The sequence below is a fragment of the Odontesthes bonariensis genome, chromosome 24, assembly GCF_027942865.1.
Source record: "Odontesthes bonariensis isolate fOdoBon6 chromosome 24, fOdoBon6.hap1, whole genome shotgun sequence".
Classification (NCBI taxonomy): domain Eukaryota; kingdom Metazoa; phylum Chordata; class Actinopteri; order Atheriniformes; family Atherinopsidae; genus Odontesthes; species Odontesthes bonariensis.
The window spans coordinates 20,872,378-20,885,951 of record NC_134529.1 but is presented as its reverse complement, the minus strand read 5'-3'; the positions used below and the strand labels follow the sequence as shown (position 1 = coordinate 20,885,951).

Below are 13,574 nucleotides of genomic sequence, written 5' to 3'. Positions count from 1 at the left end.
TCTGTTTATTTACCATAAGCACACACACAAACTGATGGAAAAACACATGACAAACAACAAAGCCTTTGTGAATGATAAGTCACCGGCTTGCTGCGTTGCAAAGCATTCCACTTTGGCCAGTCATTCAGCGTAGGCCTTCATACTGTATGCTGAGAGAGGGGGGAGTTGGTGAGAAAATGACTCCTGGCAAACGAACTTAAAAAAAGAAAGTGTTTGAAAAGACTGGCAATTAAGGCAACAGTTAATTGGCTGTTTAATAATCACAGTTGTATCTAAAACTATTGGGGGAGAAATAGGATTTTTGCCAGTGATACTTCTTAATATTCACTTCATGTCTTGCGTCTGTGGTGGGTTCTATCAAACTAAACCTTAAGACCTTATCAAGTACCTCAGTGGCCCCAGTGCACCCCCCCTCTCCTCTCCACACAGCTGTGAGCAATCCCACCCCTACCTCCCTGTGCATGAAACCTCTGAAAGACAAGTTTTGAGACCGGTTGGCTGGGCGGGACGCACACACTCGTACTGTGGAACCGGTGGATGAACTTCAGCTTGATAATGGATTAACGCATCAGACAGATAGCGAGCAAAAGCATACTATGAACTCCAGATGTCAATGTATTGGAAGAAAACACCCACCCACGACGAGTGAGTCACAGTTTTAAAGTGGCTGAATAAGAGAGCGCCGGTGCGGACGGGGAGATTCTGCGTGGGGTACTTTTGCTTCTTTCTGGTACTTAAAGGACTCTCAAACCGTGTTTTTTTTATGGGGAAGAGACGCGTTGAGCTCGACCCGCCAAACGGTCTGACAGTTGCTGCGCGAGACGCTGGTACCAGATATGGATAGCGCGCGGGATACCTCCGGACGCTGGTGCGCATCTTCATAAAGTGCGACGCTCTGAGCCTGACGAGGTTTAAATCGGCGTTTGTCCTGAGCTAAAGTTTGCGGCGAACGGAAGACGAGTCGGACGTTTCCCCTCAAGCAGCGGGCTCACCGCAACGAGACCGAGGCGGCGTAAAGAACTTTTGCAAATCTTCACGGGAAGCGTTGAAGTCGAAGAAGATGCGTCAAGAGGTCGCGAGGAGATTTCAGATGCTCCTCATGCTTTGGTCAATACTTCTCGTCACTTTGGGGGCAGGGTTTCCAACCAAACGCAAGAATTTTGCCCATAAAGTAAGTTCCTCGTCTCATTAGGTATATATATATATAAACTTTGAGCTATAAAAATGACACAAATATATATATATATATATATATATATATTTAATTAATTGTGTCATTTTTATAGCTCAAAGTTTAGCTAAAAAGTCTTAAACTCCCACCTGCTTCCCTCTGAAGGTTTTTAGTATATTTTTTTTGGCAGCTAGTTTATGTTTTTGCTCTTTTGCCAACTGTTGTAAATGGTCATTATCTGTGTATTCTCGTGCTTTTTAACCCCATTCTGCCGTTAAGCACCACTTCAAAAAAAAAAAAAAAACTAAAATGACTGTGTTGACAAAAAAAAATAAAAACTAATCGTGGGTAACCCACGGTAATTTAATGCCCATACGAATAACGGGAATACAGTCATTAGTGACATAATTGTTAAATAGCCTCCAACGTGCAGGGCCTTTAGGGAATATAACTCTCGTCATTTTTCATTTGAAATATGTTCTACATTTCTTTGTATGCTTTATTAACATTTAAACGCCATAAAAATGAGACCAACAAGCCTAAATGACTAAATTTCCACATTAGTACATGTTGCTTTCTTTTTGCTCCACTCTTCTCTCCATGTATAGTAACGTTTGCCATCACTGGGCATACACCCTGCTATCATAAATCCAAACTCCCTCCATACGCACGCTGCGGAGTGTGTGGTGTGTTTAAGGGAATGTTTGTGTTACACACAGACATATTTGGAAATCAAAGTCTGTTGGTGTGTGTGTGTGTGTGTCAGGGTTCAGTTTTTGCCTTTGAACTCCCCGTCTTGTGTGGCCTCCCATGGATGCCCTGTTGAGACTTTTTCTCTCATCGTCTGTCTGATTGATGTCAAAGCAAGAAGAGACGGGAGAGAAAACAGAGGGGAAGGAAAGTAGGGACTGTGGCTCGTGTGGCTGTTGCTTCCATTCACCGGTGGTTGGTAGTAGTGGATGGCTCTGTACCTTTGCCTATGACCTGCTGAGTGTGTGTCTGTATGTGGTGGATGGTGAGTGGAGATTAACAGCGGAAAGGGGAGGGTGAGGGGGATCGGGGGGTGGGGGTGGGGGTCAGAAAAACTGGTGCCCAGTAACGAGATGCTTATGTAACCAGAATAAGGCAAGCCCGTCGGCATCTCTCACACTGGAGCTCAGGTCAAGTGTCATTCATCTGATTGTTTACATTGGCTCTTTTTTGTGTTAATGTGGAATTTCCTGTTTTTAGCTTTACCCCCATCTCCCAGCAAAGAGGAGAGGGAGGAGAACTGTGTCGAAGTGGCCTCTTTTCCAAATATCGGGACCTGTTTGCCCTGTTTACTCTCCGCTTTGTAACCCCCACCCCAGCCTCCACGACCTCACCCCGATTCCACCAGGCATGCATTTGTTGTCCTGTTTCCATTTGAAAAAGATGGCGATCAAAGAGCGTCCATAGTTTATTGTTCTTCTGTAATGGTTTGGAAACAGCCAAGTGCAGGGGCCTTTGATATCTGCGTGCACATAAATCAGGGCTGCTACACTGCATGCCTTCCCAGCCTGCCCCCCCCGCCCCCCAAAAAAAATCCCTCCGGCACTCGTCCGTACCCCTCACCTCAGCCGGCCCCCTCTGGCCTCATCCACTGTCCCTAGCCTCTCTGCCTAACCTGAATGTGTGTCATCATCCGCAGTAGCAGTGACAGTAGCCCGAAATGGGTCCACTCATCTAGAAAGGATGTCGGTAACGTCTGAGGACAGAATGCAGTCTCCAGGGTCAGACCAAGGTACCCCACTGCATCCATGTAGCCTCCCTGTTAAACACACTGCATGCCATCAGCCATCGGGCCTTTGATCAGAGGAGCCCCACTACTGAGAGGAGGAGAGCAGGATCAGAGAGAACAGGGGGGAGGAAGAAAGGAGGAGGAGAGTGATATACAGGGCGAAAGAATACAAGATCCAGATGTGAAGCAACACGAGATGAGGAGGGTGTGAAAGTATGTGGCCTCTTTCATGACTCTGGACTTGGTCTTTTTTGTGTTTGCGTGTGTCTGTTATGATATGTGTGTGTGTGTGTGGGTTATGATCCCCGCTGGTCTGATTCCACGGTGATGCGCTCGGGCCTGGTACAGGGTGAGATGCAGCGTTGCGCTGGAGGATCGATCCAGTTCAGTCTCGGACCAAATGTCAGATCTGTCAGATGGCCAGTATTTCTCAGTACGTTCATACAGAGAATAATAGCCTTTTTATGTATTTTTTAAAATCATTTGTTACCATAAATTCCAGAGTTAATTAATTATTACTGATTAATAAATTGAAAAAAGATTTTCTACACCATGATGCATGGCACATTGGATTTTTCAGTGAGCCAATCGCTTTTAAACTAACTTGAAAACCCTTGCAACACAATCAAGCAGGTTTTTGGGGATTTATCCTCAGATCATTAACTTGTGTAGTGATAAAAATGTCCATTCCAGTCCAAGGAGACGTCCTCAGTTGTATCGTTTTGTTAGACCAATGGACCAAAGTCAAACGATACAGTGATTAAGTAACGACAAGCAGCTCGTAATAGCTTAAACTCCTTTCCCTAAAAAGGGCTTGCACACCTCAATTATCCCAACAGTTGCAAATATTTTTCCGGCGGTTTCACAGCTATTTTAGCTGTACTTTGCATTTTATGAAGGACTGAAAATGTTGCCCGAACAGGGCCAGTTTTTTACTGAAAACAACAGTAAAGTGCAACGTCCACCTGAAAATCAAGAAGAGTAAAGCCTATCCGAAAAAAAAAAAGCAGAAAACTCTGCTGTGCTTCTTGTGTGGGGCCTGTGAATTAACACATTGAGAATTCTTACAGAGAGCTGAAATGATTTTGTGACTGTTTTCATTGGTTTTGCCTCAGTGAGTCTGCTTAGATGAAGTACCGAGTTGGTCACTTTGGATTTATTGCACCACACATCATGTTGGCTTGAACTTTTTTTCCAAACAGTGTATTCGGTTACAGAGAGAGGGGCTAAATATTCCTAAAAGGTTACCTGTTTGTCACCACCACTTTACAGATATCTGAGGAGAGAGGCCAACTCCACCATTTATCACGCCCTGACAAGCGTGTCACGTGTCCGCGCTCTTAGATTTGACCAACCACACGCGTGGGACAATCGCAGGCAGTCACTGAAAAGTATGCCCTGCCCTAGAGGCCATAACCATAAATCATCAACTGACTGGCCATGAATTCAGATATTTCTTCTCCTCTTTAGCCTTTCAACTGACCCTGTTTTAGTGAGCAGACCACAAACTGGCTCATAGCCAATCTCAAATTCTTGTCCAATCATCTGTGTGGGCCAGTCTAGCATATGACATAGACGTGAGTGAAAGGCAGACAAGGCTTCCTTGGAGGGTGTAGATTAGATTTCTTTTTTTTTTTTACCAGCGACATGTGTACCTTTAAACGGCAAACAATCCGACCCACCGAAAATTACACTGTTAATCACCATTATTCTGAGACTTGAGCAGTTCTCCCTTCTGATTAACTGTAAAACCTGAGAGGTCACATGAAGCGGTGGCTTGTAATGACAGCAGCACAGCAGGTTCAGACACACTGCATCAGGCCAGGGGTCCCACGCCTCCCAGGCCTTCTCATTAAAGCTAAAAGAGGATCTCTCTGGCACAGGAGCCTCTTTGTCCACAGCCTGGATGCCATGACTGTTGTGGCGAAAAAAACGAAGGCTGGATGATCACTTGGCTGGTTAGTCGGATGCCTCATGGCTTTTTGGAACTGCTGACCAAGCTGTGGATGTCATCGTGGTTTCTTCATGGGTGTCCCAACTAATCGTATTTATTAAACCATTTTAAAGAAAGTAGCGTTTTTCTTGGTCATTAGCGCCAAAGCAGCCACTGGGTTTTGAATGGGAATGTTTGTTTTGTGTACTTATCCTCACACAAGATGGCAAAAGCAGAAACAAAATCGGGCTTCCGGGCGTTTCTTTCAACTATTCCTCATAAGTCATTTTTCTCCCCTAAATGTCTTTAAGAGAAACAATTTGTTGCTTAACTCAGCTTAACTCGACGTATTAACCTGCACTTTCTTTCAGGCTCATGGCCACCCAGGTCACAGTGGCGGGGTCCATTATGTCCCCGAGGCTTTGGAGCAGCAGAACCAGGTGCAGAGCCTCCTGCCTGAGCCTCACAGCCACCAGAGGAGGTGGTCTCATCCCCAACACCGCTCCGTTGGCGTTCTTCCGCAGCCTGAGCCCGAGGAGGAGACGAAACCCTTCATCTTGGACCTGAACAACTTTCCAGACCTGGCCAATGCCGACATCAACTCGCAGAACCCAAACATACAGGCAAGTGGGGATAGAGAGGAGTCCCACTTTGCTGTGTTTTAGTATTTCAACATCTTAGATGCCTGCCAGTTATCTGTGCATGAAATAACATACAGAAAACTCGCAGGAACAAAGAGGTTTTATACACAGTTGTGTCTGTTATAGTACTTCTTCCAAGATGTGTTACAGAATCAGCAAACTCTCGGTCTAATCCTGGAGACACAGCTATGTCTTTTTGCTTCGATCATATTAAAATGTAGGAAAGAGGGATCTGTAATCATGCATGTCCATTAAGTCCTCATCATTTCCTTTCATTAAGCCCAAAACAGTCGAACAGTTTAACTTATTTCAAGGCACTTGTTCTCTTCAACCCTGGTCAGTGTAATCAGGATGTGGTTAGAGGAACATAATGATGTAGACCCATGTCTGCACCACGTACAAAGACTGATTAAATCTCCGATAGGCAGGCTGTGCCCTGCTCCAAGTAAAAGACACCAAGGATATACACATTAGGAGAAACAACGGAGGTTCCCCAAAAGTCTATTTTTAGTTACAGAAACATAGTTTGGGTCTGTTCTCTCAGTGCCGCCTGGACTTCACATCAGCTGAAGTGCGCCCTTGGAAGTACCGTAGCATCTAGGATGAGTCATGTTGAGGTAATGAGAGGTAGTTACCCAGAAAAAAAAGGTTCACATTCTCTCCCCGAGAGGAGCTTTCGGTTGGCTGAACACTCATGCTCACTGGCTGGCATGGATCTAGGGAAAGGGTGCGCTCACTGAAATGCTCCTCCAAGGATTTGACATGGCTGATTTCCTGAAGAGGGCTCGTAAGTGAAGCGCTAAAGCTGCAAAAAGTATTTGTGGTGCTTAACTTTTCTGAATACCTTTGGCTGCAAAAGCAGACTTAGTGCAGCACAATTTGACTGCGCGGTCGCCTTGTTGTTTGTCTTCATCGACTACCGATCATTAGGAAGTCCTTTAGCTATGCTATCAGTTGGTAGTTGTTCAGGTAAACACATTTTGATGTCGTCAGTGTTCAGATGAACGATATCGGTGAATGTGCTGTGGTTTAGGATTAACAGAGACCTTCTCTTGTCCCGCGTAGGTAACCATAGAGGTGGTTGACGACCCTCAGATGGAGGTAGAGATGGACTTGGCCAACGAAAAAGACTGGCTACCCTCCTCCTCCCCCTCTTCCACAGTAGATTGGCTCGGAGGGAAGAAGCTTTTCTGGCCCCTCTTTTGGAGTTATACCGACTCCAGTGAGGACAGCAACAGTCGGTCAGGCGTAGAGGACACTGGCGAGGAAGAGGGGGAGGAAGATTACTCTTTGGATTACGGGAGTGAAGAGCCCTTACCCAGTGGGGTAGGCGGAGACTGGGATACTCACTGGAACGAAGGCTGGGATCCAATGCAGAGCTACTATGGTAAGTTTTGCCAAATGGCGCTCTCTCTGTCTGTTAGTGGTGTCCTATCAATATATGGCTTCATCAGAGAGATCATAGATGTACATCGTTTAGAGCCATTAAAAGGTGAAAAAGGGAAGGAAACAAATTGACTTTATCATATCTAAAAGACCGAATGAATAAAGCAGGAGTGGAGCTGAGAAGCGGAGCAAAAAGAGAATGAATGCGGGAACATCACTGAGTGGCTTATAGAGGCTGCTTGATAACTGTCTTCACAGTCACAGAGAACTAAATGATGCCAGCATACGAGGCAGCATGAGCACTCGACCATGAGGACATTGTGAGTTATGGGTACTTTGAAGTCGACACTGGTAGTGCTGGTCGCAGAGGCCTGCCTTTTGAAGATGGGTTCGATGCGCTCGCTAATGGCAGCGTGAGGCCGGCACTGTTTCCTGGGACAAAACATCCCTCTGCTCGCGGACAATTAGAGGGCAGATCTGGAACACAGAATGACAGGGGCCATTTGGCCGGCTCTTTCATCCTTCCTGGGGACCCCTAGCCCCCCCCCCCCACCACCACCACCACCACCCACCACCACCACCACCACCCACCCCCACCTCAGAACCTGGCGTCCCTCGCCGCTCTCCGCGGCTCATCCTTTTTGAGCCAATTCAGGAATTTCCGAAAAGGGTTCAACTGCACCGCATAACTTGTGTTGTGTCTCTGCTCTGCACAGACGACTTATTCAGTGACAAAAATAAATAATGAGAGAGAAAGAGAGGTGAGATGCACATGGTTATTGACAGAGAACCAAAAAGACTGAAAGAAAGACGGGCCTACTGTAGATAAGGCCGCTGTCATGGACTTGATACAGTAGAAAGTTCTCTTCCTCAAAGGTCTGTCTGAGGTGTTTGCAGGTGGTTCTGCCAACTCTTCTGTTGTATGGTAATGCCGAGTAAGTGTTTAAAACTAGTTTTTACTCTTAATTCCCTTATCCATTTATCCGTTATTTGTCTTTTTATCTGTTTGACTTTTGTGCATACAAACGAGTCATCAAAGGGCAACAATGCCCATTAAGCGGTTACATCTGAAGACTCGGTGAACGTAAATCAAGGATGCCGACCTTAGCTTCTTCTGTAATTACGATTCTCCTGAGACCTCATACCCGTACGGCCACATAGCGCGCTGGCACAGCCCTCGATTTAAAATTGGATTCTTGCTACACCCAAGCTGGTATTTCTGCACCCACCTCGCCTTTAATCAAGAAGGACTTGTTTTCAGTGTTATTAACACCACAAGGAAATATGGTGCGGAGGCGGACAGCCACAGCGCAGCTTCACTCCCTCTAATTTCACTGAAGACTGCTTTAAATGAACATGTCCCTGCATGGGAAAGGTTGGATTAGACTGCAGGATGACAGGAGTTCTTGTCTAAACAAAACAGCTCAGGCTGCTTTTTAAAACTCTTTGAAACACTTCCTATTGCCTCATTAAATCCAACACATCTAGTGTTCTTCCCCCAGTGATGAAAACTATGGCACAGTGCGCCAGCAATAATCTCAACACCTCACATAAAGGTTTTTGCACTTTTTATGTATAGAGTCAGTGAATATCTTTGCATTCTTCTCTTCCCTTCAGAGAAGGACACAGATGAATGGACTTCTTGGTCTCCCTGCTCAGTGACATGTGGACACGGCGAGAGGAAGAGGACTAAGTCTTGTGGCTACTCCTGCACTCTGACAGAGGCTTCGAAGTGCGACCTGGATCCTTGCCCTGGTGAGATTATACATCTCCTTAAGGATTACTTGAAAGAATATTCAGATATATCTGATCTAACGCTGATCCGCGGCTCTTCTCTTTACAGGGGATGTCAACACAGTGGTAGAGCCTTTTCCTTTTGAGATGGAGAATGGCACAGAGCCATTTGGAACAGGTGATTTTCTTTTTAAAGATCTCATAGCAGCATTACCTTAAATAGATTGTCGTACCATGTGACTAAATATGCCGTACCAAGGAAATGCAGATCTTGCAGACTCAGTAAAGGCCCCATGATTAACTCGAGCTCTTCCCTCCATTGTCCTCTTTCCCACTAGATGTGGACAGCTGTGAGAAATGGCTCAATTGCAAGAGCGAGTTCCTGCAGAAGTACCTCCACCAGGTTTTGTCTGAGCTGCCCAGCTGCCCCTGCTCCTATCCGTCCGAAGTGGCGTACACCGTGGTCAGCGTCTACGACGAGATTCACGGCCGGCCGTTCCGCTGGCGCGATGCCAGCGGCCCCAAGGAGCGCCTGGACATCTACAAGCCCTCAGCCCGCAGCTGCATCCGCTCAGCGCTTTCCAGTGACTCCTCCACCCTCGCAGCGCAGCATTGTTGTTACGACGATCGCAGACAGCTGATCACGCGGGGGAAAGGCGCAGGCACGCCTAACCTGATCAGCACTGAATTCTCACACGAGCTGCACTTCAAAGTGGATGTGCTCCCTTGGATCCTATGCAAGGGAGACTGGAGTCGCTTCCATGCAGTGCGGCCACCCAATAACGGGTTGAGCTGCCCAGAGAACCCCCACGAAGATGTGTTCATGAATGAACTGGAAGAGGCCAGGGAGTACTGAGGGACCACAGCCAAAACTACCCCTTCAACCAGAGTCAGAAGGCCCGATCCTAATTCGAGAAAAGACAGCCTACCTTAAAAGTCCTGAAATATTACTCAAAAACAAAGTATCAGCTGTTAACCATGCATTAATGACTAAGAGAAAATGAATGTTTGTGATTGGTGGTTTCGTATGGAGTCTGTCTCAAGTTAGGATCGGGCACATTGTCCTGATATCAGGCTCGATGAACTGATTTTAACGAATGGACAGAAAAAGAAAAAAAAAAGTGTTGTCCCGTTGCTTGCCAACCTCTTACACATCTGGCATTATATGAAATGCTTTCTTTTTATATTCACTACACTCTCCTTGGTGCGTGTAAGCATGATGTCTACCCACTGGCTTCTTTTATTGTTGTCCTGGAGCACTCGTGGTTAACATTAGTAACATTCAGTCTATATATATCCAGAGGTTTTGCAGTCGGAACTGTCATTGAATTGAATATGGGGCTGGTTATTTTGAGGAAAGAAACATAGGTATAGCCAGAGTCTGGCAGATGGATGTCCTTACTATGCTGCTATTTTATAAATCCCTCAGGCTTTACAAAGGATTTAAGGGGAACAAAATGTCAGTAGATCCAAACATTACCACATGCACATGGCTGGACTGGGACATATAAAATCAGCCCTGGTGTTTTTGGTCCAGGAGTCCAACAATCACAACTACAAATGTAATGTCCTCATAATGTTGGTCTTCCATCAGGAGTTGCTCAAATATAAAAAGAAAAGTGCACACACGCACACACACTTGAATAGGTTACCTTCCTCTTCCTCTTCAGACTCAAGTATCATCTGGCCTCATCAGCACCTTAGACAGGATTGTCCCCACAGTAGATTGCATAATAACGCAAGTCCACCTCCCTTTCCTCTCATTTCCTTTGCTGAAACTGACTCTAGAGTCAGTTCAATGAATCATTCTTGTTCTGGTGGTTTTTTTTCCCCATGTGCGGGCATCATTTTCAGTCTTTTTAACCACAAGAATAGCCTGTGCGCTAACAGATTCTGGAAATTCGAACACGTCATCAAACTGCCTGGCTGTCCTCTCACTTTAGGCGGCCACTCACTTCTGGATCAGGCTCAGTTGAGTAAATGGGCTTCAGTCGTTCTTAATTCGTGGCTGCCGCTCAAAATTCGGTTCCCTAATTCGGTACCCCTCCCCCCCTGCCGTTGATTAGCCTAGTTCAAGTTCAGGAACCATTTTGTTTTGCTTGTTTGTTTTGCACAATGTCAGATTCACTGACAAAGTACTGAATTATTTTAGGTTATTTATTTCCTTAAGGCCCCTGCTGGGATGCATCCATTTTGAAATGAGAAGAAAAAGGCCGACGCGCTGTACTCAATTGATCCGACTGTTTCATTGGCTTTAAGAACTGCTGTCCTTGGATGATGGGCTGTCAGTCTTTATATAGCCTACATAAGTATTTATATATAGTATTGGCCCTAAAACCTATTAGCCCACTGCCAGACTACCAATCCAGCCCTGTACATGCATTCATTTGAATGCATATTTAAGCCGGAGATCGTTATGGTCGTAACTGTACAAATTCAAAATTGTTGAGGAATTTGGGATGTCAATGAGACTGCGATGCTTAAAGGATTTTAAACTTATTTTAATCTTGTCAATCTTGCTTGGGAGTATTGTGAGAACAGCCTCCAGTCGGTACCCGAAGCAGAAAAAGGCGCGTTTGATTTAAAATGTTCTGTTACATAGATTGACTCCGTGTGTTTCCTCATGTTTTCTTTTACAGCCAGGAAAATATATGATCCGGGTGCCAAAGAGATAAAAATCAGACTATTGGTGCCAGTGTAAATCCAAGCCTCCAAGTCTCTGCGCTGCAGACGTGGGGAAAGAACGTTCTACAGTGATTAGATTGTGCTCATAGATGTGTCTCTACAACGTTCTCAGGGGGACTAACTGACCATGACAAACCAGTTTGTTCATTTACCTCGTCAGTGGAGCGCTTCTGGATCTCGTACAAAGTGTTTTTGGGGTAAAGATTTGTTGAAGTGTATTGGTTGTGTAATCCAGATTGGAAGCGGTGAACAGATAGTGCTTTTGTGGGCTTTCAGAAAGCAGATGAAACCTCTACAACCGAACAGTCGCTGATACATTGTGTAGTGGAAACGTGCTGCTTTCAAGCTGTCGGTTTAAGGTCTTTGGGTTTATGCGCAAAACTTCATTGGATAGAAAGGACATTACTTCCGGCACCCTTGCTGACACAGAATATTGGTACTGGGAACAGAAACCAGTTGCCCTCACCAAATATTTCAGGCTTTAGCTATTATGTATGGTGCATGAGATTTAAAAGACTGTCGTCTGACCTCTGTCAGGATGTGTTTTAGCTTTGAGGTTTGTAGCACCTCAAACCTGTTCATTCTCGCAACTGTTCATCTAAATCACAGATGTCACTTAATAGACGACTGACGGATTTGTCCTTTCTATCCAATCTCATTCTTTTTAGATATTTGCTGCAAACCTCTTTTCAGGAACTCCGCCTCCAGATTCACGTAGCTACACGTTTGAATTTTGGAACCACCGACTTCAAAGGAAGGCACTTTATTTTTGCCATTGTTGTTGCTGATCGTGTTGTTGTGAAGGGAATGTGGTTGTCACATGAAGGTGCATCTACATATAAGTGTCGAGAAAAGCATGACCTTTTTGTGATTTCTGAATCTAGTATTACGTATATGGTGTTGTACAGTATTTATTTGTCTGTTCTCTCTTTTTTTTTCTTTTTTTTTTAAAGTTTGCTGAAGCTTTGAAATGACTCTATACTCAACATGGTGCACTAATCGGACTGAAAGTTGAAGGCACCCATTGACAAAGGGAAATCTTTCGCCTCATATCTCTTCCTACAGCAACAGCAGGTGTCTGTGTTTCATTCTGTTTTGGACTGCAGTGTTCTATAAATATGTTGTTGCAATTATACTTAAGAAATATATATATATACACACATATATATATATATATATATATATATATATATATATATATATATATATATAAAGACTTTGCATTCAACATCTGACTTTTTGATGTGTCGTTTCTTTTTTGTCCACACCTTTGAAAAGTACTTTTATCATTAAATATAAAGTCAGACTGTTAAAGGAAGACAATGTTATGAGTCCTGCTTACTAAGCAAAGACGATGGAAGCCATACTGCTCAGTAATCTGTAAATACCTCGTTGGGGGTGATGCCAAGTAATGACAATGTATCTGTAATGTTTCTAATCGAAACAGTTTTCCACGTTCGGCCGGTCGGGATCTGGGTGAAGGGGCGCGATTCAGTCTGGGATCACCTCTCTTGCAAGTAGCAGAGAGAATAGTGAAACCATGCCAACACATAGGTTTACTGTCATGTGTTAGTTTGCGTATGCGTAAGTAATAAAAAAAAATAAATTGTGCAGATATTTTCTGGATCAACATCAACTCTGCGTGCTAATTAATTCCCAAAGGAAGAAGCGCATTTTCACAAATATAATTTTTTTAGTTGGGGGTTTTAAAAGGAAGTTGAGAGGAATATTGGCGGAACATTCCCTTAAATTCAAGCTCCAGAAAAGAAAAGTTGGATGTCAAAATCATGTTGACCGTGGGTTTATCATCTATGGACTGTTCTATATAACCTAAGCCCTTTCATGCCTTCACTTACAGCCACCATTACTGTGGTTTCTAGGTTGATCTATGTCTGCCACCATGTTGTCTGAGGCTATTGTCTTTCCAGAGGATTAAATAACAGTGAGATTAAAAGTTCAAAGGTCAAAGTAATGCAAATCCATAGGCTTAGGCAATCTGAATGGTCCTCTCAGATACTCTAATTCCAATGGTCGGGACGTCTGTTTTTCTCCTGTTGTTCCCTTTTTGACCCAAGAGAAGAGAGCAAAAAAACATTAGGCCAAAAGTGGGATGCAATTAAGAGGGTTGTACTAATGTGCAGAAATCCATCTTATCTGTTGCCATGGTGAGCTCTCACAGTCAAATGAGCGATAAGGAGCTTGGTGGGTCTCCCTGTGGTTCCTTAGTTGACTGCAGATGAGTACTGTGTGGAGGGAAGCCAGACA

General features: G+C 44.6%; 1 protein-coding gene across 1 annotated transcript; it reads left to right on the top strand.

The window, feature by feature from the left end:
• Positions 1–469: 469 nt before the first annotated feature.
• ism2b (isthmin 2b) lies at positions 470–12,549 on the top strand. The gene is made up of 6 exons (XM_075459471.1): positions 470–1,171; positions 5,235–5,486; positions 6,570–6,891; positions 8,508–8,645; positions 8,734–8,802; positions 8,963–12,549. The coding sequence occupies exons 1-6, from the start codon at positions 1,061–1,063 to the stop codon at positions 9,478–9,480; spliced, it is 1,410 nt and encodes a 469-aa protein (XP_075315586.1). The 5' UTR covers positions 470–1,060; the 3' UTR covers positions 9,481–12,549.
• The last annotated feature ends 1,025 nt before the right edge of the window (positions 12,550–13,574 follow it).

Excerpts from the sequence above, each read along its gene's own strand:
- ism2b (XM_075459471.1), top strand. The coding sequence starts at position 1,061 with ATGCGTCAAGAGGTCGCGAGGAGATTTCAGATGCTCCTCATGCTTTGG. Across the intron at positions 5,487-6,569 it reads CGCAGAACCCAAACATACAG|GTAACCATAGAGGTGGTTGA; the intron begins GCAAGTGGGGAT and ends TGTCCCGCGTAG. Across the intron at positions 8,803-8,962 it reads CACAGAGCCATTTGGAACAG|ATGTGGACAGCTGTGAGAAA; the intron begins GTGATTTTCTTT and ends CTTTCCCACTAG.